The sequence below is a fragment of the Coffea arabica genome, chromosome 3c (assembly GCF_036785885.1).
Source record: "Coffea arabica cultivar ET-39 chromosome 3c, Coffea Arabica ET-39 HiFi, whole genome shotgun sequence".
Classification (NCBI taxonomy): domain Eukaryota; kingdom Viridiplantae; phylum Streptophyta; class Magnoliopsida; order Gentianales; family Rubiaceae; genus Coffea; species Coffea arabica.
Window position 1 is genome coordinate 9,219,879 of NC_092314.1, and position 27,730 is coordinate 9,247,608.

At 36.2% G+C, this 27,730-nt stretch overlaps 5 protein-coding genes across 5 annotated transcripts; 4 read left to right on the forward strand and 1 right to left on the reverse strand.

The window, feature by feature from the left end:
• The first annotated feature begins 599 nt into the window (after positions 1-599).
• LOC140037788 (disease resistance protein RGA2-like) lies at positions 600-1,519 on the forward strand. The gene is made up of 2 exons (XM_072082912.1): positions 600-1,423; positions 1,492-1,519. Exons 1-2 carry the CDS (start codon positions 600-602, stop codon positions 1,517-1,519), a joined length of 852 nt encoding a protein of 283 aa, XP_071939013.1.
• LOC113735534 (disease resistance protein RGA2-like) lies at positions 934-5,087 on the forward strand. The gene is made up of 3 exons (XM_072082197.1): positions 934-4,313; positions 4,408-4,579; positions 4,796-5,087. Exon 1 carries the CDS (start codon positions 1,525-1,527, stop codon positions 4,282-4,284), a length of 2,760 nt encoding a protein of 919 aa, XP_071938298.1. The 5' UTR covers positions 934-1,524; the 3' UTR covers positions 4,285-4,313; positions 4,408-4,579; positions 4,796-5,087.
• A 3,613-nt stretch (positions 5,088-8,700) lies between these two features.
• Positions 8,701-9,342, forward strand: LOC113735535 (putative disease resistance protein RGA3). Its single transcript, XM_027262534.2, has one exon. It carries the CDS (start codon positions 8,701-8,703, stop codon positions 9,340-9,342), a length of 642 nt encoding a protein of 213 aa, XP_027118335.2.
• Positions 9,343-9,351: 9 nt separating this feature from the next.
• On the forward strand, positions 9,352-12,544 carry LOC113735292 (putative disease resistance protein At3g14460). Its single transcript, XM_027262315.2, has 3 exons — positions 9,352-11,753; positions 11,839-11,907; positions 12,020-12,544. Exon 1 carries the CDS (start codon positions 9,501-9,503, stop codon positions 11,736-11,738), a length of 2,238 nt encoding a protein of 745 aa, XP_027118116.2. The 5' UTR covers positions 9,352-9,500; the 3' UTR covers positions 11,739-11,753; positions 11,839-11,907; positions 12,020-12,544.
• A 6,542-nt stretch (positions 12,545-19,086) lies between these two features.
• Positions 19,087-22,984, reverse strand: LOC113734531 (receptor-like kinase TMK4). The gene is made up of 2 exons (XM_027261119.2): positions 20,518-22,984; positions 19,087-20,016 (listed from the first exon to the last, which is right to left on the reverse strand). The coding sequence occupies exons 1-2, from the start codon at positions 22,976-22,978 to the stop codon at positions 19,502-19,504; spliced, it is 2,976 nt and encodes a 991-aa protein (XP_027116920.1). The 5' UTR covers positions 22,979-22,984; the 3' UTR covers positions 19,087-19,501.
• Positions 22,985-27,730: the final 4,746 nt, after the last annotated feature.

The window sequence follows — 27,730 nt, forward strand, 5'->3', positions numbered from 1 at the left end:
CACTTACACTAAATTTTTTTTTTTTTTTTTTTTTAAAAGGTAGATGGAGCAGACTTGACCTAGTTTAGGCTTGTGCTGCCTCTGACATTATCCAGAAACCTTAGCCCTCTTCGCTATCTACATGGGAACTGAAATTGGATTAGGATTACATCCCATTAATCAAATGAATTTATTAATCTCCAAATGAATAAGGTACCCTGCCAACACCAAGACAGCATTAACAGTGGAAATGGAGTCTTGATTCTAGTCACTGTTTATTATCTTGATCCGATTTACCAGGATTAGATTTTAATTGTTGCTTTTTTAGTAGGACAAAGTTCTGACGAAAGTTCAAGCATAATTTGTTGCCATAATGAGGGAAGGAATAAAGCGAAAAGGTAAATTAGGAGCAGAAAGCATCCAATTGCTGTTTAATTAATTGATCAACTAAAGAACTATTAAGTTATTGCCCACTTTGATTTTCTTCTTTTTCGTCAAGAAGATGCTTTTGATGCTTAAACAAGCAAAGAAACACTTCAAATCTATATTGTCATCCTCTAGCATTTCTACTATCTGTTGAATCATATTTGCTGTGAAAATTAAATTTGTTAAGAAGGAAAATGGCTGACGCTCTTATTGGTGCTACCATTCAGATTATTCTGCAGAAGATGCTCCCCCTCGCAGCAGATGGGATTGGGATGGCTTTTGGACTCAAGGAGGATTTGAAGAACTTGAGAGAATCTGCTGCAATGATCCGAGCGGTCATAGCTGATGCAGAGGAAAAGCAAGGACACGATCAGGCTGTGAAACTGTGGTTGAAGAGGCTTGAAGGAGTGGCTTTTGATGCTGATAATGTGTTGGATGAGCTGAACTATGAATTTATTCGGAAACAACTGAAGGAAAAGGTGCGCTTCTTTTCATTCTTTTGTGATACTGCTTTGCATTGGAGAATGGCTTCTAAGGTTAAGAATGTTAACCAGAAGTTGAAAATTATCAACCAAGAAGCTATTGACTTTGGACTCAGGTCCCAGCTGATGGGAGGTGGTGCAAATATAGCTCCCCTTCCTCTCCCTGCTATAAGTCGGGAGACTGACTCTATAATTCGTCAAATTGTTGTTGGAAGATCCAATGATGCATCAAACCTAGTGGAGACATTGTTGAGCTCTTCTGCAAAAGTTGTTTCTGTTATTCCCATATCTGGCATGGGGGGGTTGGGGAAAACAACTTTGGCTCAGTTAGCATACAATGATCCAGGAATTGATGGACATTTTGATACTAAGATTTGGATTTGTGTCTCTGAGAAATTTGAAGTTACTAGGCTTTTTAAACTGGTTTTAGAATCATTGACAAAGAGAAAAGTTAAAACTGAAAGCAGGGATGTTATAGTTCAGGATGTTCGGAAAGAACTTAAATGGAAGAGATATCTTATTGTGCTTGATGACATGTGGGATGAGAGATCTCAACTCTGGGACGACTTTTTTCAATGTTTGGTGGGAATTACCAACACACAAGGAAACTGGATTCTTGTAACAACGCGTAAGCTAAATGTGGCATCGATCGTGGCTACACATCCTACCTATATTATCGGATGATGATTGCTGGTCAATACTGATAGAAAAAGCATTTGGAGGTGGAGAAGTACCAAAAGAATTGGAAGAAGTGAGAACTGAAATCACGAAAAGATGTCAAGGTCTACCTCTGGCTGCAAATGTAATTGGAGGTTTGTTACGTATCAAAAGAAAAGAAGAGTGGCTCCCAATCATAGAGAGCGGGCTTTTGCACTTAAGTGAGAATGAAAATACTGTCATGCAACTACTTAAGTTGAGCTTCGATCATTTACCAACTGCATCCATCAAGAAGTGTTTTGCATACTGCTCGATTCTTGACAAAGATTTTCTTGTAAACAAGCAACATCTAATCCAACTCTGGATGGCTGAAGGTTTTCTTCAAGCAAGTCATAATGAGTTATTAGAGGACATAGGCAACAACCATTACCACATCCTGTTAGAGAGTTCATTGTTGCAAGAAGTAAGGATGTATGACCCCTATCTTGATGTGAATGCCAGATATGCCAAAATGCATGACTTCGTGTATGATCTTGCACGATCATTGTCAGGATCTGACAGCATAAGGGGTGAGAACTGCCAATCCAGATATCTAGTATTGCATTCATTTGGAGAAGAAACACAGATGAAGTTGAATGACATATCAACATCAGTTAGTTCATTAATTTTGCTTGAGAGTCACATATCAGGTGACATTTTATCAAACTTTAGGTACTTGCATGTGCTGAAGTTGTCTTGGGTGACTAGTGAGGTGCTGCCAAGCTCAATCGGCAAGCTGATCCATTTACGATTTCTTGACCTTTCATACTCTAGAATAGAAGCTCTGCCTGAGTCCATTTGCAAGCTTTATAATTTGCAAACACTTACATTTGATGAATATCCTGACAAGAGAACTCTTAAGCAGCTTCCAAAAGGGATGAGAAAGTTGGTTAATTTGAGACATCTCCGCTTTTTTGCTTCTGATGGTCAATTCCAAATGCCAAAAGGGATGAGGCAGTTAACCTGTCTTCAAACTCTACAGTTCTTCAATGTAGGAAAAGACAATGGCCGTACACTTGAGGAGCTGGGATGCTTAAAAAACCTCCGAGGCCGCCTTCAGATTCGCAATCTAGAACTGGTAAATGGTAAAGAGGGAGCTCAGCAGGCAGATTTACTGCAAAAGCCAAAAATGCGTCACTTGGGATTTGAATGGTGTAGTGTTAATGCAGAAGGTGGTTATGATGATGAACATGTCTTGGAAGGCCTCCAGCCCCATCCAAATTTGCAAAGTTTACACATTAATAACTACAATGGTGGGAAATTTCCACATTGGTTAATGAACATGGCAATATACATGAAGACTACAGACGGATCATCAATAACAAGACTCGACAAATTGGTAAAGCTGAGATTAATAAACTGCAAACTATGCACAGAAGTCCCTGCCCTTGGACAGTTGCCATCTCTTCAAGTTCTTGAGTTGAATGGATTAGAGAACTTAAGATGCATTGGAACTTCATTCTATTGCATTGCTGATGATTCCAGTGGATCAAGCAGCAACAGAAGCAGTAGTCAAGGGTCAAGCAAATTGTTTCCAGCTCTTAAAACTCTTGAGTTAGCAAATATGCCAAATCTAGTACAATGGAGGGGAGCAGAAGCTACATCCAGAGGAGGTGGTGATGAAGAGCTAGAAGTGTTCTTTCCTGGCCTTGAAGATTTGATGATTATGATGTGCCCCAAACTGACCACAGCTCCAGGTAATTTTCCAAGCCTGAAGAGATTGAAAATCGAGAGGATGGACCAGGTTTTGCCAGTAAAACAGATTTGCAGTAACGCAACCATTCTCACAGACCTCTGGATCAAAGGAATGCCAGAGCTCACTTGCATTCGAGACGTGCTCAACAAACAGGACTTAGCATGGCTAAGATTAGATGAGTGTCCCTATTTAAATGACATACATGGCTGTGGAACTTCTCTTAGAGAATTAAGGATCATGAACTGCGAGAACCTAAGGGAGTTGCCGGAGAATCTACATCAACTACAGGCTCTACAAACACTTTGTATTATGCAGTGCCCAAATATCAAGTCAGTCGCAATTCCTTCAGGACAGCATGGCCTCACATCCCTCCAAGAACTGAGATTTGTTGATTGCAGTGGGCTGAATAGTCTGCCAGCTGAAATGCTACACTCACGTACATCTCTTTGTACTCTGGTTGTGAGAAGATGCCCCAATCTTGTCTCATTTCCAATTGACTTGCAGCAAACACCTTCTCTAGTGGTCCTAGTGCTATCCGGCTGTCCCAAATTGAACACTATACCGGAAGGACTCGGTCGCTTTTCTTGCTTAAGAGTGCTGTTTATTGGTCCATTCCCAGATTCAAGCCAGGAATTCGAATTGTTATCAGCCGTGGCTTCCTCATCTGTCCGCACTCTTGCAATAGTTGGATGGCCTCATTCAAATTCTCTGCCAGAAGAGCTTCAGTACCTGACTAACATTACAAAATTAAGTATACTCAACTTTGGATCAGTAGAAGCTTTACCTGATTGGTTGGGAAACCTTGGCTCTCTAGAAAGACTACACCTGATTGATTGTGAAAAGCTTCAACATTTGCCTACTATGGCTGCTATGCGACGTCTCACCAAATTAAGTTTTCTGTCAATTTCGGGTTGTCCTCTGCTACAGGAACTATGCAGCAACTCTGAGCGGTTCAAGATTTCTCATATTCCCACTATATTAATTGATGATGAAGAGTTGATGTAATCCAACTTTGAAGTATTATATTACATCCTGTAAGGTTCCACTCATTTTCTATCACCTGTCTAGTTTAACTTATCTGCTACTGTATCTCTCATTTTCTTTCTCCTTTGAATCTAATGGTTGCAGGTAGTACAATGGATAAAATGATGGAAGAAGGTTGTTATGTTGATCAAATCTCCAGTACGGCCTATCTACTTCCTTTCTAGCTGATAATATCTCTGGTTTTCACTTTCTTGATTTTTCGCTGCAGTAATTCGTATAGGTGGCCAGGGTCTCAAGAAAATGAAGAGACAGAATGGTACGTTTAATTTGTATGCACCCCATCATTTGCAAAGATTCAGCTTGTTCTTCACAACTTTTATCAATTGGTTACAACTTGTTCAATATCACAAATAACGAAAAAGAAGAAGAAGATACTCTACAAAATCTGAAATTTGTCTTGAATATATTAGGATTACGAGCTGTTGGCCTCCACTAATGAAGCACTGCTATGCCTTCTATTGCTGATTATCAGGTTTCAGTTGACAGGATCAAGGCAAGAGGCAAAGGTTGGTCTGCAATGTAGTTGTGTTACATGTGGCGGACAAGGAACTGTGGTAGATTTTGATTGATCAAATATGCACTTTTAGTTCACGGTTATGTTGGAGTAATATCTTCATTTTGCAATAGTTTGTGAACCTATTTCTGTTGTGAATCAAGTTAGGAAACTGTATTAGCTACTGCACTGTGTATCGCTAATTTGTGTTGTTTGTGGTGTAATTGAAGATGTTAGAAGAGGTTAATGTTGATTGATGGTCCAAGGTGAAGATGGGTTTTTTTTTTTCTTTTTTTTCTTTTTAAGGTGAAGATACTGTAAACTGAAATTAGAACATTGTAAACTAGGTATAATTGAAAACTTACCTAATGCTAAAAAGTTACAAGGTATACTACTTGTATTTTGGGAATTGTATTTTTGTAACATGTGGAGAGTACAAGTTTTATTATTTTCTTACAAATTTGTTTCTGTGTAATCAAAAAAATTGTCTCTCAAAATTTCACTAGATAAACCAATTCCGCTCCACACTAACCAAATAAACTTGGTATCAAATGAAAGATATTTCAGTAAACATTATAGGGTAAATTATATTTTACCCCCCTGTGATTTACCCTTTTTTACATAACCCCCCTATGGTTTCAAAAGCTATACATAACCCCCTCATGGTTTGGATTAAAGTGTCAAAGTAACGGAAATAGTCCCTCGTAACGGAACTTCTAAAAATGTCGAAATTACCCTTATAAATACATGACACATTAACCCCCTATGATTTTTATATTTTACCATATAACCCCCTCATGGTTTAATACTTTACCATATAATCCCCTTATGATTTTCAAAATATACACATTATCCCCCTTGGTTAATACATAAATTTCAGCCTTACATAAGGGTATTTTTGACATTTTAGATGACGCTATTACGAGTGACTATTTTCGTTACTTTGACACTTTAATCCAAACCATAAGGGGGTTATGTATAGCTTTTGAAATCATAGAGGGGTTATGTGAAAAAACGCTAAACCACAGGGGGATAAAGTGAAATTTGCCCAACATTATATTTGTAACCTTGTTGTGAACTTTGAACTATGCTCTAATGGTATTGAAAATCTTTTTTTTTTCTTTTTTTACTGACATTCAATCCGTTTATTACTTGTAATTGGACATCAAAAAGTACTCATGCATTTTGTTCTGTCAAAATGGCACATTGTTCTACAGAAAATAGTATTAGAGACTCTCAAGTTGAATCATTGTGCAATTCTGTTAGTTATGTAATTCTTACAATATTTAGAATAAACTTGTATAACTTTCATACAAATGTGGGTTTTTTTATTTTATTTTTTCTTCAATAGAGAAAGGGTGGAACTTGAGAAGCCGGGAAGGAACTCAAAACCTCTACGTCTTGAGCCCATATAAATGTGAGTTTGTCAACTTATACAAATAAATAAATAAATATATATATATATATATATAAAGTATGGTTACACTAAAACGTGCAAGTTTACTTTAAAAATTGTACAATTATATCCACTGTGCAAAAATATCAACTTGATAGGCCCTTGACCTAGAAAGCAGACACACGTACATAAGGTTGATTTGATGAAATTTAAACATTGCCGAATTTTACCCCACTTCCACTACATTCGTAATCCATTTGTAGAAAAACATACTGTTACAATTTGATGTATGTAAAATAAAAAAGTGATTAAAAAATATGTTCGTGAAAAATGTAAAAAATTTTCTACAGAAAATCACGATCCAAACAAGGCAGTATTCGATTTCTACATCGGAAATGGAAATTTGGAATAGGAATCATGTCCCTTGACCCAAATGGAATTAACAATTTCAAGAATAATAAAAAAAGCTCCGTCTTCCAACACCAAGACAGCAATGAAAGTGGCAATTCACAATCTTCTAATTATTGTCTCTCTATTTATTAACCCAATTAGTGTTTATCACCATTAAATTGTAATTGTTGTTTACTTCATGTGTTAAAGAGGTCCAACATTTGTATAAGTTAATATTAATTACTTAGTTTAGTTTCTTAAACGTGAATTGAGGTGAACAGATCTAGTGGCATGGATTGGAAAATGGAGATGCCCGAGATCTTTATAAATTGGTTTAGTTGATTTATTTTTCTTATTTGGTTTAAGTGAAAATCTAAACTTCGAGCCAATGACTTTAGCATCATCCGATTAATTATCCCTACCAATTGAATTAGTCTTACTCACATGTATATTTATGAATTAGTTAAGTTGGTCATTACTTTCACATGAGACTCATACTGAATAGATCAAATAGACTGAATTTAGACGACTTATAAATTGGTTTAGTTAGTCTTTATTCTCATACATAACTCGGGTTGAATATATTTGGAAGGCAATTCCAACGAGTCAAGAACTATACCCAGAATCCGAGTCATGCGCATGGACGGACCATAATACAAAGCTAACTCTTTTTTTTTTTGGCAATATAGGGCAAACATTGACAGTTGCTGCCTTTGGATTGAGGGATTTGACCAAGGATTTGAAGTACCTTTGGTTGTTTACATTATTTAAGGAGGTATTTAGATTTGTTGATTACAAATTATTCTTGTATTTAAAATATATTTTAATAATTGATAAATTATAAACTCGAATACCTATTAAGTAATTCAAACAACTAGAACAATGTGGATAAATTTTGATCATTCATCAAATTTCTCAATCCAAACAAAAGCATAAAAGAATTTGAAATTCCATCGATCTCGAAACCAAGTAACCACATTCATCTATTTCAGTAGTGTAGATTTTTAATGAAATTATGATGTTTTATTTAAACAAAAAAAAAAAAAGAGTGAATTTGACTTTAATCACCACCAATAAATATCCTTAGGAGCATAGGTTACTTAAATGGAATATTAAAATTTACTTGCAAGGCACCAACATGGGATTTACTTGTTTAACGTCATGCATGATTTGTTGCCTTTACAAGGCTCCCGTACCGAGGCAAGGAATAAAGTGAGAATCAGATTAAGCAAATTCAGTGGGAGAAAAAAGCAGTAAAAAGTGAATAGCTAACATATAAGTATCTTCTTTTACTTTTTTGACCAAAGATGATTGATGTTTTTGATGCTTAAACAAGCAAAGAAGTACTCCGAAACTCTTATTGTCATCCACCACCAATTCCTGCTAGCTCTGCAAACGTATATCCTCTGAAAACCAAATTCTAAATCAAGGAAAATGGCTGACGCTCTTATTGGTGTTACCATTCGGATCATGTTGCAGAAGACACTCTCACTTGCCACAGATGGCATTGGAAGGGCTTTTGGATTCAAGGAGGAGTTGGAGAGCATGAAGGAATCTCTTGCCATGATCCGAGCAGTGGTAGCTGATGCAGAGGAAAAGCAAGGACACGATCAGGCTGTGAATCTGTGGCTGAACAGGCTTGAAGGAGTGGCTTTTGATGCTGATAATGTGTTGGATGAGCTCAACTATGAATTTATCAGGAGACAACTGAAGGGAAAGGTATGCTTCTTTCCAGTCTCTTGTGGTATTACTTTGCGTTGGAGAATGGCTTCTAAGGTTAAGAATGTTAACCTGAAGTTGAAGATGATCAATCAAGAAGCTACTGGCTTTGGACTCCGGTCCCAGATGATAATGGGAGGTGGTGCCAGTTTGGCTCCTCTTCCTCTCCCTGCTACTAGTCGGGAGACTGACTCTATCGTCCGTCAAAATGTTTTTGGAAGGGCCAATGATGCATCCAGAATAGTGGAGACATTGTTGAGCTCATCTGAAAAAGTTGTTTCTGTTGTTCCCATAACAGGCATGGGGGGGGTTGGGGAAAACAACTTTGGCTCAGTTAGTGTACAATGATCCAAAAATTCGTGGGCATTTTGATAAAAAGATGTGGATTTGTGTGTCTGAGAATTTCGAAGTTACTAGGCTATTCAAACTGATCTTGGAGTCATTAACAAAGAAGAAAGTTAAAACTCAAAGCAGGGACGTTATAGCTCAAGATATTCGGAAAGAACTTGAAGAAAAGAAATATCTTCTTGTGCTTGATGACATTTGGGATGAGAGATCTCAACTCTGGGATGATTTTTTCCAATCCTTGGTGGGAATTACCAACACAATGGGAAACTGGATCCTTGTCACTACGCGTAAGCTAAAAGTGGCATCGATTGTGGCTACGCATCCTACTTATGGATTGGATATATTATCAGATGATGATTGTTGGTCCATATTCAAAGAAAAAGCATTTGCAGGTGGAGAAGTACCAAAAGAATTGGAAGAGCTAAGAAATAACATCACGAAAAGATGTCAAGGTCTACCTCTGGCTGCATGTGTAATTGGAGGTTTACTACGTATCAAGAGAAAAGAAGAGTGGCTACCAGTTATAGAGAGTGGACTTCTGCACTTGAGTCAGAATGAAAATAGTGTCATGCAGCTACTTAGGTTGAGCTTTGATCATTTGCCAACTGCATCCGTTAAGAAGTGTTTTGCATACTTCTCAAATTTTGAAAAAGATTTTGTTCTGGATAAGTAACTGCTAATCCAACTCTCGAAGGTTTTCTTCAAGCAAGAGATGATGAGGAATTAGAGGATATAGGCAACAGCCATTACCACATTTTATTAGAAAGTTCATTGTTGGAAGAAGTAATAGACTATGACAACTGTTTGGATGTGGATGTCAGATTTGGCAAAATGCATGATTTCGTCTTTGATCTTGCACGATCAGTTTCAAGATCTGACAGCGCAAGGGAGGACCATTACCAGTCCAGGTACCTAGTATTAAATTCATCTGGGGTAGAAGCAGAAGTAAACTTGAACGACAAATTCACGTCAGTAAGTACGTTAGATTGGCTTGAGAGTGTCATGCCTGGTGACATCCTTGCAAAATTTAGGTACTTGCGCATTCTGAGGTTGCTTTCGGTGACTAGTGAGGTGCTACCAAGCTCAATTAGCAAGCTGATTCATTTGAGGTTGCTTGAAATTTCATACTCTAGAATAAGAGCATTGCCAGAGTCCATTTGCAAGCTTTATAATTTGCAAACACTGATAATTCTTGAATCTGGTGACCAGAGAATTGGTATGGAGCTTCCAAAGGGGATGAGAAATTTGATTAACTTAAGACATCTCAGCTTTTTTACATTTGACAGTGAACTCCAAATGCCTAAAGGGATGGGACAATTGACTTCCCTTCAGACACTACAGTTCTTCAATGTTGGAAAGGGTAAAGGCCGCACAATTGGGGAGCTGGGCTGCCTAAAAAATCTTAGAGGCCGCCTTCAGATTCGCAATCTAGAACTGGTAAATGGCAAAGAAGGAGCTCAGCAGGCAGATTTACTGAAAAAGCCTTACGTGGATGACTTGGGATTCCAATGGGGTAGTGGTAATCGAGAAGATGACAATGATGAAAATGTGTTGGAAGGCCTCCAACCCCATCCAAATCTGCATAGTTTACGCATTAGAAATTACAATGGTGGCCGATTTCCAAAATGGTTAATGACCATGGCAGTATGCAAGAATAGCATGGATGCGTCATCATCAACAAGACTAAACAAGTTGGTAAAGCTGAGATTAAGATACTGCAAAATGTGCACAGAAGTTCCTGCCCTTGGACTGTTGCCATCTCTTCAATTTCTCGAGTTGAAAGGCTTGGAGAACTTAAAAAGCATTGGACCATCATTCTATGGCAGTGCCGATGATTACTGTGGATTAAGAAGCAGTAGAAATAGTGGTGAATTGTCAAGCAATTTGTTTCCGGCTCTTAAAACTCTCAAGTTAGTAAAAATGCCAAACCTAATAGAGTGGTTGGGAGTAGAAGCAACACCAACAGGAGATGGTAATGAAGGACTGCGAGTGTTCTTTCCTAGTCTTGAGGACTTGAATATTAAGATGTGCCCCAAATTGACCACGGCTCCAAGTAATTTCCCAATTCTGAAGAAATTGACAATCGAGAAGATGGACCAACTTTTGCCCGTAAAACAGATCTGCAGCAATGCAACCACTCTCAATGACCTCTGGATCAAAGGAATGCCGGAGCTTACTTGTGTTCAAGATGTTCTGACCAAACAGAACTTAGAGTGGCTAACACTGGAGGACTGCCCCAATTTGATTGACATACAGGGCTGCGGAACTTCTCTAAAAAAATTGGACATTATCAACTGCGAGAAGCTAAGCGAGCTGCCAGAAGATCTGCATCAGCTACAGGCTTTAGAAACACTAAATGTGATGCAATGTCCAAATATCAAGTCAATTGCAATTCCTTCAGGACAGCACGGCATTAAATTCCTCCGAGAATTGAGAATTGTTGATTGCAGCGGGTTGAAGAGCCTACCAGCTGAAATGTTACACTCTCGTACATCTCTTAGTCGTCTGGCGGTGAAAAGGTGCTCCAACTTTGAGTCATTTCCAATTGATTTGCAACAAACACCTTCTCTGGTGACGTTACTCTTATCTTTTTGTCCCAAACTGACCACTATACCCAAAGGACTTAATCCCTTATCTTGCTTGAGGGTGTTGAGTATTGGTCCCTTCCCAGACTTGAGGCTGGAAGCTGAATTGTTATCGGCACTGGCTTCCTCATCTGTCCGTGCCCTCACAATTGTTGGATGGCCTCATTCAAACTCGCTGCCAGAACAGCTTCAGTACCTGACTGCCATTACACTACTGAGAATTTCTAAGTTTGGATCCGTTGAAACTTTACCTGACTGGTTGGGAAACCTTGGCTCTCTAGAAAGACTACACCTGATTGATTGTGAAAAGCTTAGGTATCTGCCTCCTATGGCAGCTATGCGGCGTCTCACCAAACTAAGGTTTCTGTCAATTGCTGATTGTCCTTTGTTACAAGAAAGTTGCTCCAAGTCTGAGCGGCTGAAGATATCTCACATTCCCACCATACTGATTGATGATGAAAGAGTTGATCTAACTCAACTTTGAAGTTCACTACATTCTGTAAGATTCCAATTTCCATATCACCTGTTAAAATATCTGCATTTCACCTTTCATTTTCTTTCTCATTTGAATATCATCAACGCAGATGGTAGATTGGATAAAGTTCTGGGGATAAAGGTTCTCATGGTGATCAAATGATTCCAGGATGGCCTAGGTACCTTCTTTCTAGTTGATTGCCTGATAACAATTACCATTTTCTCTTTCTTGCATTTTCTTTACTACTGTACTGCAAACCTTTTAACCACAATGGGTTATTGTTCTTATAGGTGGCCGGGGTCTCAAGAAATTGAAAGAGACAGAATGGTATGTTCAATTTGTTAGCATCCTAGCATGAGGAAAGAATTCGTTTGTTGAATTGGTTACATGAATTTGTTTGTTTTCACAAATAACAAAGAAAGTAGACGGGCTACAGAAACATCTGAAATCTTGAATTTATTAGGATTCTGAGCTGTTGACCTTTCTTTAAGTAGTAGGACTATGTGTTGTGACAACTGATTTTCAGGGTATGATTGATAGGATGAAGGCAACGAGCAAAGGTTGGGCTGCAAAGGTTCATGTTATATGTGGTGGAAGAGTTTAAGTGATCAAATCTGCACTTGTGCCAGTCCACAGTTAGGAAACTGCACTTGCTACTGCAGTGTAATTATCAGTTTTGTTGGACAAATAGTCACTTGAGTCTTTCTGGTGGTTTTTAGCGTAATTGAAGACTTTAGAGCAAATTAATGTTTTTTCATGGTGCAATGTGAAGATAACAAAAGAAACCACATAACTGAGCTTAGAATGACTCTTTTTTTTTTTTTTTTTGGTCAACAGGTGTGAGGGTGATTTTGTACTAAATCATGAATATTTTTGTGCTATTGTTGCTGTGAAATCATGTAGCTTTTTATTTTGATTTGGATTTGTTAAATTGTGGAGTTGTATCAAGTTGAGTATATGGAAATTGCCCCATTGCAAAGTTCATGAAATAGCTTCCAATTTTTCCCTTCCAACAAATAAATGGACCTTGAAATTCGTAAAATTATGCACGTACTATAAAAAAGTCATAAAATTTTCAGATTGCCCCTCGTGCAATATTGTGAAAAATTTTGGATATTTATCTGAACATTGAAATTCATCACATGAAATAAACAAGATTAACTACTTAACAATATAATAAAATTTTTATAATAGATTTATGACTCTTTTAATTGAACTTTTGGAATAGAATTCTATTTTATAAGTGTGTATTTACCCTATGAGCTTATTATGTATCATAGAGGGGTAGCTAAGAAAAACACATAAAAGAAATTACACTTTGTTTTCCCTTTAGCATGAAAGGATGGTAATTACTCTAATCATAGTTTGTCATCTGAATCCCCTTTTGACTGCTACTTTTACAAAATTGAGCCCCCTTACATGTATTTTCAGTAATCTAGGAATATTTCATTATTTGAAGTACTTATAATCTATCCTTAACAATTACATGATAATAATGTAATTATGAAGTCATTAAACTTGTCCAGTGCACAACAATGATTTTTTTTTTTTTCTAGTAGAGGAAGGGTGAGATTTAAGAAGTAAGGAGGGAGCAGAGAACGTGCTAAATATTGTACGTGATTTTATGATTTTATTGTTACCGCACTTGCTACGGACATTATCTCAGATTAATAATATTTTTGACACTTTCTATCAAAAAAAAAAGGAGGGAGCAGAGTGCACAACACTGATTGTTTGTTAGTATTAGAAATATAGTCAAATAAAAAGCAAAAAAAAAAAAAAAATCTTGGCAGACATCCCATCCTATTATTAAGCAGTTTTCATGTAGTTTGATCATTTTATTAGGTACTAACTAACCCCTTGAATCAAGGCAGTTCTCATGGCTGATTTAGCAAAAAGTTTGCAATGGCAATGATTAGCATTTTTCTTTATTGTGATCAGGTTACCTCATCATCTTCATTCTCACTGAATAATGAAGATTTTGGTTACAAGATATTCCCCAACTGCCCCACATGTTAATCCACTGATATGATTAAGCAAGTATCAATTAACAATTTTGTGAGCTGGAGTCAAATTCAAAAGTACTGGCTTGATCTACTAGTTATATATGTAAAGCTATTCATAAAAAATATTCAGAGAGAATATAAGAATTTAGAATTACAATAAAAGCTGTGAAACTAAAAGTTGGCTGAAAACATAAATAAGTTGAAAATAAAACGAAATTAATGCGATGGCATAAAATAATTTTTATATAGTTCAAGTAAAATTATAATGGAGAGGTTATACACGGCTTTAATCTCGAGATATTCTAAATTTAGTCACTCATTTTCACTACAAATTATTGGTTTTCTTTTTATATTTTGTAAACAAAGCAACTGATTGAAGGTGTGGATGATGGCAAGTCTGCAACCATATTAATTTGTAGAAAGAATGCGATTAAGTCTTAATTAGAATATTAGGCTCTGGCTTAACATGATTCTCGATGTAATTAAAAGATTTCATTATTTGATCACCAATCCCTTCAAAATTGGGACAGTGAAAAACTTGAAAAATTTATGACAAACTACGGATAACAAGAAAAGATAATGAAAATTTATTTTTAAGGAATAGTTGTGAAACATATTTCTAAATTCTCATGCAAAAGTAAATTATTTGAGCAGAATAAAAATACAATAAACCTTTACCCAAAAAATGTAAAATGAAAAAGAAAAGGTCATTTTAGGCCGTTCTGAGTTAATCGGTATTACGTTCACATTTGATTGACCAAAATTTTTGGTTATTTTTGACTTCGAAGTAAATTGGACTCATAAACGGACCAAGTTAGGCGTTGAAAACGGTGAAAACTTGTTTGCCTTGTTTCCCGGTAAACATAGAGTAGTTGTTGGGGAATGGAAATAATACATGTTAGCTTATCAGCTACCCAAAACATGTCCAATCATAACTTTTTAGTTGGTATAAGTTGACAAGTAATTTCCAATTTCAATTGCAGTCTTGATATAAGAATTATATATATATATATATATATATGTATGTACGTACACACTAAAAGTTCAAAATAAGTATTGGAAAGGTCAAAATAAGGACTATTGGTTAATGATAAATTGCTTAAATGGCAATTTTTTTTCTATTCAGGATTCGAATTTTGTACCTGACAATTGGGGTGAAAAGGTGTAGCGAGGAAGGTTAAAAAAAAAAAAAAAGAGGCACATCCTAATTAGTAAGAAAGTTACCAAAGTATATGTGCATAACCCAAGAAAAAGTAGAGTAGAGAACATCAAAAGATTCAAAGCTGTCTTGACTCCCCAGTAGGCAGAGGTATATGCACAGTCAAGCCCCTCTTTCTAGCAATAGATTGAACAGATTCTGCCCCAAAAAGATGTGTAATGCCAAGAACATAAAAGAAATGCGCTTCTTAGATTTCACCCTTTTTCTATTAGGAAAAAAAATTAAAAATAAATAAATGAATAACTAAAAAGACATGAGCTAGTTTTATGCATTTTCATGTGTACTTTGGACTACACATTACTTCAGATCGCCTCTTCAAACATAATTTTTCCCATTAAATAACTAAGTTGGTTAGTAAAATGTTTAAATGTCAATAGCATTATGGTTATGGAGCTCAATAGTAGCTTATTATAATAATATTTGTCCATCCATAACTTAAGGGACCTGAAGTAAATTGCAAGAAATTTAATACCAACCATATTAAAGGAACAACAAAAATTAATAAGTTTTTTGAGAAAAAAAGAAAAGAAAAACAATTGATGCCCTCCATAAATGCAAAGACAAACAAATGTAATACTACTACAACAATAACAACTAAGAGAGTAATCAAATCTCGTTATTGATGTGAGAGAATCCACTGTTGATGTAAGGGTTATGTTAGCAAGCGAACTGTAAGAATTTCTATAAGCAATGTATGATTCCCGAGACATGTCTTGTTTAGTGGTGATTAAAGATGGCAATTATGCGGGTACCTGTCGCCGGGGGGGGGGGGGGGTTAATAGGGCGGGGATGGGGTGAGGTGGGGGATGGGGAACTATACCCCCACCCCATCCCCCGCTTAAATAAAATAATAATAAGTATATGTGTATGTATATATATATATATATTAATTATATACATAACATATTTAATTTTATTAGTTATAAATATCAAATTATGTATATGTAATATAATTAATATTATTAGATATACTAATAATTATATATTTATACTAATACAAATTGTTGATTAGTTGTACTATTATATTTATGCTAAATTACTAACTACACTTATTACTAAATTATATATTTATATTAAATTACTAATTAATTTTTTTATTAATTATAAGCATTTTCTAGGCAGCACACGCGGGGGAAGTGTGGTGGGGTGGGAGGAGCGGATGATGGGGGTAGGGAGTATGTTTGGGCAATGGGACAAGAGGCGGGATAATGGTGATGATCGAAGTAGAACATATCTAAACTTTTCTTTACCCAAAAAAAAAAACTAAAAGAGTAAGTTATAATGGTGTGGACTACAGCTCATCCAATGGCTGCACCAAAGATAATTGGTGACATGCCTTGGCTTAATGAACTGCGACAAGGGACCAATCTGCTTAGTTTGGCAATAATTTGTCGGGTTTGAAATACTTTTTAGAATTTTAGTTCTAATATAAATCTCAATTCTAACATATCAATGGGAGGTCACAAGTTCGACTCCTACCTATAGCGTCTTGAAAAGTTTTGGACCAGACCTTCACTCCCAAATAAGAGTCGGACTTTGTGAGGGCTCTTCAAGTCGAGTCCGAATTAGTTTCACTAAGGATGGGAATATCGGTGCTCAAAGCAAATTAAAAGCTAAATAAAGTGATTGATAGCAGAGAAATTGTCTTTTTTGCTTCTTCTTTTTTGTTTTTGGTTTAAGTTTTCTGCAAATGTTTAATGACCTTATAATTAAAAATGAAAATATTAATTAATGAAAAATAACAAGTAATCAGCAAAGTCAAGTTATCTTGAATTTTTCACTAAATCCATCAGTTTTTGAGAATTATGGGACTTCCAATTCTTTAAAGAGAAGAATGATATTTTAAAAAGCAATATTTGTGATCGACTCTATGCACAATAATAATGAATATGTTCTGACTAATAAAGGTAATCTGCAATCTTGAATTTAGAGTTCAATTAATTAAAATTTAATTTTCAAGTAAAATTACGAATATTTGAATATACATACAGCATAAATACGAAAACAACTGTTTGGACCTTTTTCTTTTCTCTTTTATCTATAGATCCAAGAAAGATATTTGAAATACTATGGTGGCATCAAGATTAAAAAAGCAATCTGATATTCTTTTATAATCTATTATTTTCTTTTTGTTTAATTTCTTTAATCAAACTCAAGAAATTGGTGATTGGCCTCTATCTTCTTTACCACATTAATTTCTAAGTTCCAACAAGGCCCTCCACTCTTGAATAATAATAAATGTTTTGACAAATCTATTACTTTTTTTTTTCTACACAAGGGGTATCCGGATCAATCCTTACGGCGCCCAACTAATCCCCTGCGACCCGGAAGCAGCGACCCCTTACTTCCAGACGGGGCAACGACAGGACTCGAACTCTGGCCGAACCCAGGGGTCACAGGAGTGGTGATCATCGAGCTACCCTGCGAGGGCACAATTCTATTGCTTCAAAAATTTGCTTTCTTGTACCCGCACTTAGTAGTACACACACTAGTAGGGCCTTCAAAGTTCCAAAACCATCCAATCAACTATTGAATCTGATACAAAGAAAACAACACACTTTCCTACTTCTCTACTTAAACATGATTTTAACTCCCATTTGCCTACTAATCTTGAACCAATCCTAGTGTTCGAGAAGATAAATTGATAACATCAATTGCCAACCACTGCATGGCCATGCCACCATAAATTGCCTTTTCAGGATATAATACATTAGTATTGAACAGCATTATTAATTCAACCTAAATCCTTGTCAAGTTCCTTTCGAAGTATTATAATCATAGTACTAACTTTGGGTTGGAAGTTACTTCCCCACAACATCTTGACCCCAAACCGTCCAAAAAGATGGAGATTGAGAAAGTAGAGGTCCCACAAACGTGCAACCACAAAAACACAAGTCATCTTCTATAGATGGTGTCCCTTTCCAATCTTCCTCAATATGCGCCTTTATCTTTGCACTATCTCATCCCATGTGAGATATGACTGAAGTTCACCTTCTAATCCACCAAATCAACCACTGTACCAATGGTTGGTACAGTGCCCATCGGGAGAGGGCTTAAGTCCCTTCTTGAGTTATAGGTGAGAGTTCAAACCTCACCTGCAGTGAAAAAAATCTAAGGGTTGTGTCAGATTACTCCCTTGGTCTAGTTGGGCCTGTATATCTACTAGCTCCCTACCACAACCTCCTTAGGCTCCCCCTCCTCCCTATATTAGGATAGAGTAGATTATATAAATGTATCGTTGCTGACAAAAAAAATTAATCCACCAAATCGAATATTAAAAACATCATCAAATTGAGCAAAAAATAAATGATGAAATACCAACCAATCCAATGATGGGTCTTTTTTTTTTTTTTTTAAATCCGATTCTATTATAAGGAGGGATCTTGGAGAAGGGAACGATAGGAGAAGGGGCGTCTCCTGTTATTGTTCCTGCGGTATGCCTGCTTGCTATTGCTCCTAGTCCTTGGCGAAATTGATGTTAGCAGCAGGATTCGAATCTTGACCAACACCCTAGAAAGGAACTTAAATTCCCTTAGTAGCCGATCTTATTTTAGATACAAAGAGGATTATATTTGTTCTTTGTATATCCCAATTTGACTTGCTCAAAAAAATCTGCTAAATATTAATGTGTACCAAATTTTTTGAAGTTTGAATCATTCAAAAAATTGCTATGTATTTTTTGAACAAGAATCAAGAAATCGGTCATATGCCCTACAAGAAAATTATATATGCTTCTTCATGCGACTTGGCCGACTTTGATCCAGCAAGTTTATTGAGTTGGGAAGGTAATTTTTGGCCCACAATAATTATTATATTTTGCTGGCAGAATCCAGTCCTCGTTGTCCATATGTTGTGCTGTCCTGAAAGTGGAAGCCATCACATATTTTTCTGCTAGAAAGAAATACTACGAGGAGTAAATTTGGAGAGAAAATACCATCACCAGAAAAGTTTAAATCATGTTGCTAATGCTATCTACAGATCTTACTTTATTCACATTGCTGTGTCATTATTTCTTTGAATAATGTCAAGTTGCAACTGTGCAGAATCCGAGGCTCCGTCCGGGCCATCCAGACAAACATTGGAATTCTCCTTGAACAGAAAGATTATTGATTTCAACACTGAAGATGGAGGATTGGACAAGAAAGTAACTTAAAATAATAGAGCTTAGTAAATTTACATTGGAATTTAAGTAAAAGAATTTGATACAATTTGTCTACTCTTTCTCTTTCTTCCCTCCTATTCCCTTTCTTACATAAAACCGTCTCACAAGAAGCTCAACAATTTCATACTTATAAAGTTCAAGAAATCAAAGAACCAGCTCAACTACAGCAGTTTTTTCTTACAATTGGATCATTAGCATAAAACATGCCTATAAAGAGATACAACTCTACGAGGAAAAAAAATAAACAAATGGAATGAATGCGGCCTTGAATGGGGGCTGGAAAAAGACTCAACCGTGTGGACCTCAATGACTTTTTCTCCCTCCTATGATGAAGCATGGCCTTCTTTGCTTACAATAATCAAATGCTCTGATCTTCCTTTAAGGGTTATCTGCAATCAGCTGAACTGAAAGTATCTGCAAATCCTAAAGGTTTGGAGGGAATGCTTGACTGTGATTGACTATATGAGACGTCATCAAACATTCTTGAAGTACCTTCATCTGCTTGCCATCTTTGAAGGGCTTGAGGCAGGCTCATATGGAGGTCAATGCCATAGCTTTCTTCTTCGTCGTTCTTAGCAGGTTTCCATTGTTCAACAAGAGGTCCAAGGACATTCACAGCGTGTCCCATGTCGGGTCTCTGATGTGGTTCACGGGCAGTGCAATGTCCTGCCAACTCGGCCACTTTGCAAATGCTTTCATAAGTCTCATCATCAGGACCAAGAGTTGAGTCTATAGCCTTCCGGATGTTGTCTTTGTTGATTAGGACCCTGCGGAACCATGTTACCAGATGAGACCGCTCATCAGACATGGTCTCGTCTAGTGCTTTTCTGCCAGTGATGATTTCCATGAGAACGACTCCAAATGCATAGACATCTACTTTTGTTGTCACTCGTCCAGTAGCTGTTGAAAGAAAAAGGAAAACTTTTACAATGCATCCAACCAAATAATTAACAGCCACATTAGGAAACGAAAAAAGGAAAAAATGTGCGTCTATGTGGTGCAAATGTATCATGCGTACTTACAAATCCAAGGCCATATTACAACAGATGACATTTCGAAAAGCAAATAGGGTTGAGCTTCAAGGAGTCATATCTGATAACTAAGTAACAGATTTGGAGATCTAAATTACAATTGCAAGTATACTATCTTTATTCATCCTCCACATCCAAATTACATATATTATAATGACGTATGCCACATCAAAAAATGAACTCGAGTCCATGTTCTAGTGTTCTTGGAGGATAACTGGTGCTAGATGTGGTAAACTTGTAAATTTCAGATCAAATGAGAGAACCAATTAAGTGACGAGCACAATCTGACATGAAAGATAGTTGCAAAATATGCAGTTTTACTAACCAGTTGTATAGTACAGAAAATATAAGGAAATGAGGCAATACGTACCAGCATACTCAGGAGCTAGATATCCAAATGTTCCAGCCAACCTAGTCTCAACAGAGTAATTCCCGGTTGGTGCATTTCTGACTAAACCAAAATCTGCAACTTTGGCTCTCATGTCATCCCCGAGAAGTATGTTAGAAGGTTTCAAATCTCTATGAATAAAACTTTGTTGTGCCAAGCTGTGGAGATACTCAACGCCTCTTCCTACATCTAGAGCAATTGTCACCCTCTGCTTCCAAGTAAGAGGTGGATAGCCAAGCTCTTGCCATTCAAACAAATGCTGGGCTAAAGTTCCCTGTGGCATATACTCGTAAACCAAGAGCCTCTCACTGCCATTAGTACAATAACCTAAAAGAGCAACCAAATGCCTGTGCCTAACTTTGGTCAGTACAGCGATTTCTGATTGGAACTCATTCATTCCTTTTGTACCCATTGCTCCAGACTCCATTCTCTTCACAGCAATCTTGGTCCCATCATGCAATTCCCCCTTATAAACAACTCCAAATCCTCCCTTGCCCAAAACATTATCTTCGCTAAAATTGTTTGTCACCTGACGAAGTACTTGGATTGGAATTGAAACATTTCCACCTTCAAAAATAGGAATCTCGGTGTGATCACTGCTGCTCTGGCTCTGTATTTCACTTGGGACTCCACCATACCCATTCAGACCACCAACTACATTTGGCTTACTCATTTCCGACCCTTTCTCAGAGCCTGCAACTCTCCCAAAACTCTTAACACGTTTCTTGGCATAACATTTGTAAGACACAAACAAAAGAACTCCAACAAAAACAATAACCGCACCAACCACTCCAGCAATCATACCAGCAGAAACTGATGATCCTTTCGAACTCCCACTCCCTGATGGACTTCCACCAGAAGCACCAGAACTTGGTGCACCCCCTGGTGTTCCACCACCACTTCCACTACCACCAGCAGTTTGATTTTTCTCCAATAACAAATTACCGGTATACACAAATTTCACAGTAGATGGAAAAACGGGTCTAGGACCAGCTAAATTATTATTGGAAACATCAATAGTTTGAAGCTGAGGTAAAGTAGTCAATACTTCTGGAACAGTACCATTAAGATTATTATCATTCAAATACAAGTTCCTCAAAGAAGTCAAATTTGCGAAAGCCGGGGAAATAATACCTGACAAATGCTGCTTCCCAAGACTGACCATGGTCACATTTTTCCCCTGTGGATCACAAGTAACAAATGACCAATGATCACAAGAATTATTCCCTTGCCAAGACTGAGCCAGCAACATTGGATACCCAAAACCTCCAGCAACAGCAAGAAGAGCTGTAACTTGCGGATCACATGGCCCGGGAGTCGTCCCACAGAAGCTATTAGTACTCCCCAGTTTCGCGTCAACTCCATCGCGAAACTGAGGCACAGGCCCCTGCAATTTGTTGTTAGACAAAGTTATATTCGCCAGTTTTGGTAAATTCATCAGCGAAGGCGGCACAACCCCAGTTAACTGGTTGTCCCTCAGCTGCAAATCGAAAAGATTTGTACATTTTGACAAGTCTGGGATCGGCCCAGTAAAGGCATTGGCATGGAGCCACACTTGATATATCTGTGTCATGGAAGAGAGTACATCAATACCACCTGACAACCCCTGATTGTTCAGCCACAAATTGGTAATCTCAGATCCACCAAAACTGTTGGGCAAACCCCCAGTAATGTTGTTGTAAGACAATCTCAAGCTTTGCAGATTGGGGAAAGAATCAAAGAAATCAGGAATCCCACCAACAATACTCGCATTACTCGCGTAAAATGTTTGAAGATTACTACTACCAGTCAAGTATAACGGAATCTGCCAAGGAGCCAAGTTATAGTTCTCACTGATACTAAGAGTTTGCAGGTTTGAACAGCCCAGAAGAAAATCCGAGGGAACCGAGCTGAAAGAATTGAAATCAAGATAAACAGACTCCAAACTGGTCAGGTTTGCGAAAGATGGTAGAGCTCCAGAGAGGGAGTTTTTCTGGAGAGAAAGTGATTGTAGAGACGAAAGTTGACCAAGCTCTGGAGGAAGAGTTCCAGAGAGGGATTGGGAGTCTAAGTTGATGGAGGTGACGAACTTGTTGGTGGAGTCACAGTTGACGTTCGTCCACCTGCAGAATGGCTTTGTGGAGTCCCAGCCTGATGGGTTTGGGGAAAGAGCTGCCAGAAGCTTTGACATGACTGCTGCATCATCTGCTTTGGATGGTTGGCAGAGATGGAGGAGCAACAGGAGCAGGAGGAAAAGAGGAATGGTGGTCGTGGTCGTGGCGGTGGTGGTGAGGCGGCGGATAGGCATTTTGGGGTGGGGAGATGGGGTGGTTTTGGGGAAGTGGGCAGAATAATATAATGAGACAGAGAAAAGGAGTGTTTGGTTTGGTTTCTTGGAGTTGGTGTGAGCTGGTTTTTGGAAGAAAAAGGAAGCAGGAGGTGAAGATGGTGGAGAACATGGCATATTCTTGCTTTATTTTGTATAGTATTCTGGATTTACATTTATTTTATTTAGAAGTGTTTAATTTAAGAAGTGTTTTCAAGTTTGGACGTTTTTACTTTGTTTTTTTGTTTATTTAAAGCTGATTATTATTGCTGAGTAGATGACCTGCACATGACAGCTCGTTGCCTGAGCTATAAGATTTCTGTTGAAGATGTTTTTAGAGGAAAACTTTTGAGCTAAGGGCAGGAAAGGTTGTTTAAACGTTAAAGCAATTGTTGCATAAGGTTGAAGGTTATCTATGGTTAAATTTTAAATCTTACAAAATGTAGTGTTCACATAACATGTTGTACAAGCCCCAACGGTCAGCTCGATTGGTATGTCCGTCTTTATGGTAAGATCGCGTGTTCGACTCTCGCTGTGATAAAACTGTTGGCATCCTTGAGCAGGACTTTGCTAGCCTTAGAGAAAAAAAAAAACATAACATATTGTACAAGTAGCAATTTCAAGGTTCCAACAATTCCCATCTAGATGCATAACACATGTCTTTATTTACTAATTCTTACCCCTTGTTAATAAATAAAAATACGTGTCATTCATATAGATATATATTGTAGAAAATGGAAAGAGAATCCACCGGAAAGAAGCCAAGCTCGTACGCCAATGATAAAGAATAATACTTTTACTATGCATTGAAAGTAATTTTCACTGTAGAAAAAGTAATCAAGAACCAATCTTATAATTACTTTCCATAATGAGATTTGGTAACATTTAAACCAAACGACAAAAAAAAAAAAGCCAAAGAGTGTTACAGAAACTATTCTAGGATTCTTGCAACTGCGCTTAGTCCTAATATTTCTTGTGTAAAACCCTTTGTAAGTGGGGACTGCAGCCTATAAAGGTTTTCCTTGAGAAATCATGCATGTCAAAGTTTTAATACGCATTGTACAAATGTTTCATGTTACAATGTTGGTGAACTAATTTTTTTTTTTTTTTTTTGTGTTTTTTACCCGGGGACATGAGGATTTATCATTAATTTAGTGTTTTTGACCTCAAGGACATGAGGATTATTACCAAAAAAAAAAAAACTAAGAAAATTATAATAAAAAGTTTCAATGCATATTGTACAAATGACCATTTTATAATTTTGGTAAACTAACTTTTTGTTACTAGTATTTTGACCTGTAGGACATGAGGGTTTTATATGCTTTACCCAAAAAAAAAAATTAAAATAACAAACGACATGAGGGTTGTGTGAAATGGTTGGTTTTAAATCCATATTTCTTGAGTATAGACAAAATTTGTGTGATTTTCAAAATTGGGTTTTACTTAGGATGAGATTTGAAGAAAAATGGGCCGAGTTAGAAATGAACATAGTAGTGTCATTTTGTACTATTTGTTATTTTTTGAGACATATATCATTCAATGGAATATTGGGGTTGCTTAATAAGTTGATTGAATTTCAACATGGGTTTTGGAGCTAAAAACAATACATACATAAGTTGATTGATTAACTTTTTCCATTTTCTTTTTATTGGCATTTTTTGGCTGATCAATGCATGAGGTTGGGATGACAAATTTGTCAATGCAATTGTAAAGATTGTAAAGCAAACAAATGGAAATATTTTAATTTGTTACCTCTTGTAAAACTAATCAGTAAAATTAATTAAGAAAATTCACCTATAAAAAGTGACTGCAAATCAGGACATATATATCTAAATGATTGTCGCAAATGTAAAAATTTCTCAAAAAAAAAAAAAAAAAGTGAGTCATTTTTAATTTTATTCTATTATGTAAAGCTGTGTGTCGTATAGCGTATCATTTTTCCTCATAAAAATAGCGCGAACAAATGTAATGAGTAAAAGAAAAAATTTTAGAGAAAAAATTTTCTTTTCAACCTTCCTTCTTTTGCATATTTTTTTCTTTAAAAAAGAAGATGAAGAAAATATCATACAAGATTGAACAACTCAATAGAAACTACAAAAACTAGTTTTTTGGTTCTTGATTTTCTGTGGAACAAAATAACCATATATTTCTTTTCTACCACATATTTTTTTTTTAAGGGTTATTTTGTTTCTGAACAACTTCAAAAAACTGAAGGGCAAAAAACGCCCATAATATAATATCTTGGAGTACTTTGACTGAATGATTTTGGCCTGATCAAACTAGAACATGTAATCATGTGAAAGATGTGAATTCAATCAGTTATTATTTTTTAGAATTTTCTGCTCACTATGAATCTAAACAACTGAAGAAGAAGAAAGAAACAAATAAATAAATGGTATAAAAAAAAAAGAAAAATTTCCAATCATATGGAGAGAGACAGATAGGAAAAGAGATCTCAATCAAATGCAATAATGCAACTACCAACAAGACGAATTGAATTAGTTGAGATCCAACTTTACAATATTATTTTGAGTTTAACTCAATTACTACAAACAAAAAATTACAAAAGCAAAAAATAGTTTTTCCTTGCTATTTCCAAGAGGACATCAATTTACCCTACCAAGGTAGTGAAGGGGAGGGGATGAGAATTGAATCATGGCTTCAACTTTAATCACTTGTGCCAATTCTTGATATCCACAGTTCTAAAAAGTTAATTTAAGCTCGCTTCTAAGGTAAAATTATCCATTTGTGACGATATCTGTACAATAACAAAGGGAGAAAAGTGACAGCTGGATAAATATTTTGTGTCATTTTTTGTATTTTCAATTTTGCCCTTAAAAAATTAATTTTTACCCTAATCACCTAATCATATTTGCTAATATAATCTCCTATAACTCTCTTAAATATTGTAACTACTAAATTAATTACAACTACATTAAAGAAAAAATTACAAATGAATTGCAATTTTTTTTCATGAAGAATTTATATAAAATTTAATTTTGTAAAAACAAAATTAATATATTCAAAAAAATCAATAATTATATCTAAACTGCACACATATTAGGTGTGCTCTTAACACTAGTACTAATTACTTCTAGGATTTATTAACATTGCTGGACTTCACTAGAAGCTGCTCAATTCAACACAAAAAGTCCAGTTTTACTTATGATTGCTAAAATTTGATTTTAGTTCATAAAATTTTGATTCTAAAACATTTCATAGTTCAAAACTTGTTTATACTGAATCTTCTAAATTTCAATCTAGCAAACTTTTTTTTTAACTTTTTAAATATATTTGGAAAGGAATTACTTAGAAAAATCTTCTTTTCAATATTTTCTAAATACGTTTTCCCACCACCTCTATATCTTCTAAGCACTTTCTCACGTATCATGTGCTGATATGCATTATATCAGAAAAAAAAATTGCTGTAGTAAATAAAATAGATTTTTTTTTCTAGACAATTTTAAGTCGAAACATTTGGTCCTTTATTTTTAGCTGGTGATTGATAGATTGTAGGCTGACATCAATTTAGAAAATAAATATATTTTGGAGCCCAATAAATTAAAAAAATGGTTTTGTTAGCTTAGAAACTTTCGTTGCATGGCGGCACAACGAGAGAGCGGCGGCGAGACCCGCCGCTGCCGCGTGGTGGCTGTCGCCAGAACGCAAATCCAAAAACGTGTCACCAAATAAAAATTGTTTTTGAAGGTCAAACATATAATTCAATAGGGTTCTAGAAAATTCAATAAAACATATGCGGCTAAGAGCGTGAATTTAGGACCTAATTAGACGGAGGAAATGCGTTGGTTTTGTTCTTTTCCACTTCCGAAGTATTATGATGTTGCTGTCAACATGTTGTTTTCGTTGTCTTGTCAAAATCATTTTGGAAGTGGCCTACGCATTATTAAATATGAGTAAATCTTATTAAATACGTTATATACATTGTCCCCTGAATTTATATATAAAAGTTAAATTTTAAAATCAAATTTTATAAAATTGTCATTCATCAAATACTGACAGTATACGTACAGAAAGATTAATCCATCGAATATTAATGGACTTCTAGTTGAGCATATTTTGATTATTATAAGAGGCTTCAAGAAAAAAAAAAAAAGGTAAAGCGTAGGCCATAAAAGGTATGTCTTTATTATAACCCTATTAAAAAGTTAACCATAAAAGGTAAAGCGTGTATATTTGAATTTCAGGGGACAAAGTGTCACTGGAATCTTAGTTAGGGGGCAAAGTGTAATTAATCCTATGTGGAGCTAACTTTGAAAAAGTAACTCTTATTTAGACGTTTAAAAGCAAATACATGACATTAATAACAGGATGAAGGAGCAAGTTACTTGGTTAAATGTTGAGTCACTAACCGCGTTATATAATTAGAGGGTAGAAAAAACTTTCCAAGCAGTGAACTCTTACCCTATGCATGTGACATAAATCAACTCGAAAGATAATAATGAGTGTGACATAAATGTAGTCAAAAGATAAAGAAGTATTGCTGATTTCTTCATGTCGGTCTCAAAATTCTAAGTACCATCAGTATCTTATGAGCCATAACTGGTTTGCTCAAAAGTTTTCTCAATTTCGTCAAGCAATTTCCACCTCAATTGCGGAGGCATAAATCTGGTCAATGTATTTTTAAAAGACGCGGACTCCTTTGATTTTGAGCTGTTCACAGCTCTCTCTTTCGAGTAAAGAGATGACTTTTGCCTGCTTACCATTCCTCCCTCTGTCTTTGCATCTTCTTCAGAAACAAGTTGGAGTCAATAGGTTGGAACATGGCAAAAATATAAATGTTTCAAGTCAATAGGTGTTACTAACTCGACGATTATTGTTCAACATTATCTAATATTAAAATCAATAATGTATTTCACCGACTCGACCAAA

Coding starts and splice junctions, on each gene's coding strand:
- LOC140037788 (XM_072082912.1), top strand. CDS start 600: ATGGCTGACGCTCTTATTGGTGCTACCATTCAGATTATTCTGCAGAAG. Junction 1,424..1,491: donor CTTATTGTGCTTGATGACAT/GTGGGATGAGAG, acceptor CCAACACACAAG/GAAACTGGATTCTTGTAACA.
- LOC113735534 (XM_072082197.1), top strand. CDS start 1,525: ATGTGGCATCGATCGTGGCTACACATCCTACCTATATTATCGGATGAT.
- LOC113735535 (XM_027262534.2), top strand. CDS start 8,701: ATGTGGATTTGTGTGTCTGAGAATTTCGAAGTTACTAGGCTATTCAAA.
- LOC113735292 (XM_027262315.2), top strand. CDS start 9,501: ATGCATGATTTCGTCTTTGATCTTGCACGATCAGTTTCAAGATCTGAC.
- LOC113734531 (XM_027261119.2), bottom strand. CDS start 22,978: ATGCCATGTTCTCCACCATCTTCACCTCCTGCTTCCTTTTTCTTCCAA. Junction 20,017..20,517: donor TCTAGCTCCTGAGTATGCTG/GTACGTATTGCC, acceptor TTCTTTCAACAG/CTACTGGACGAGTGACAACA.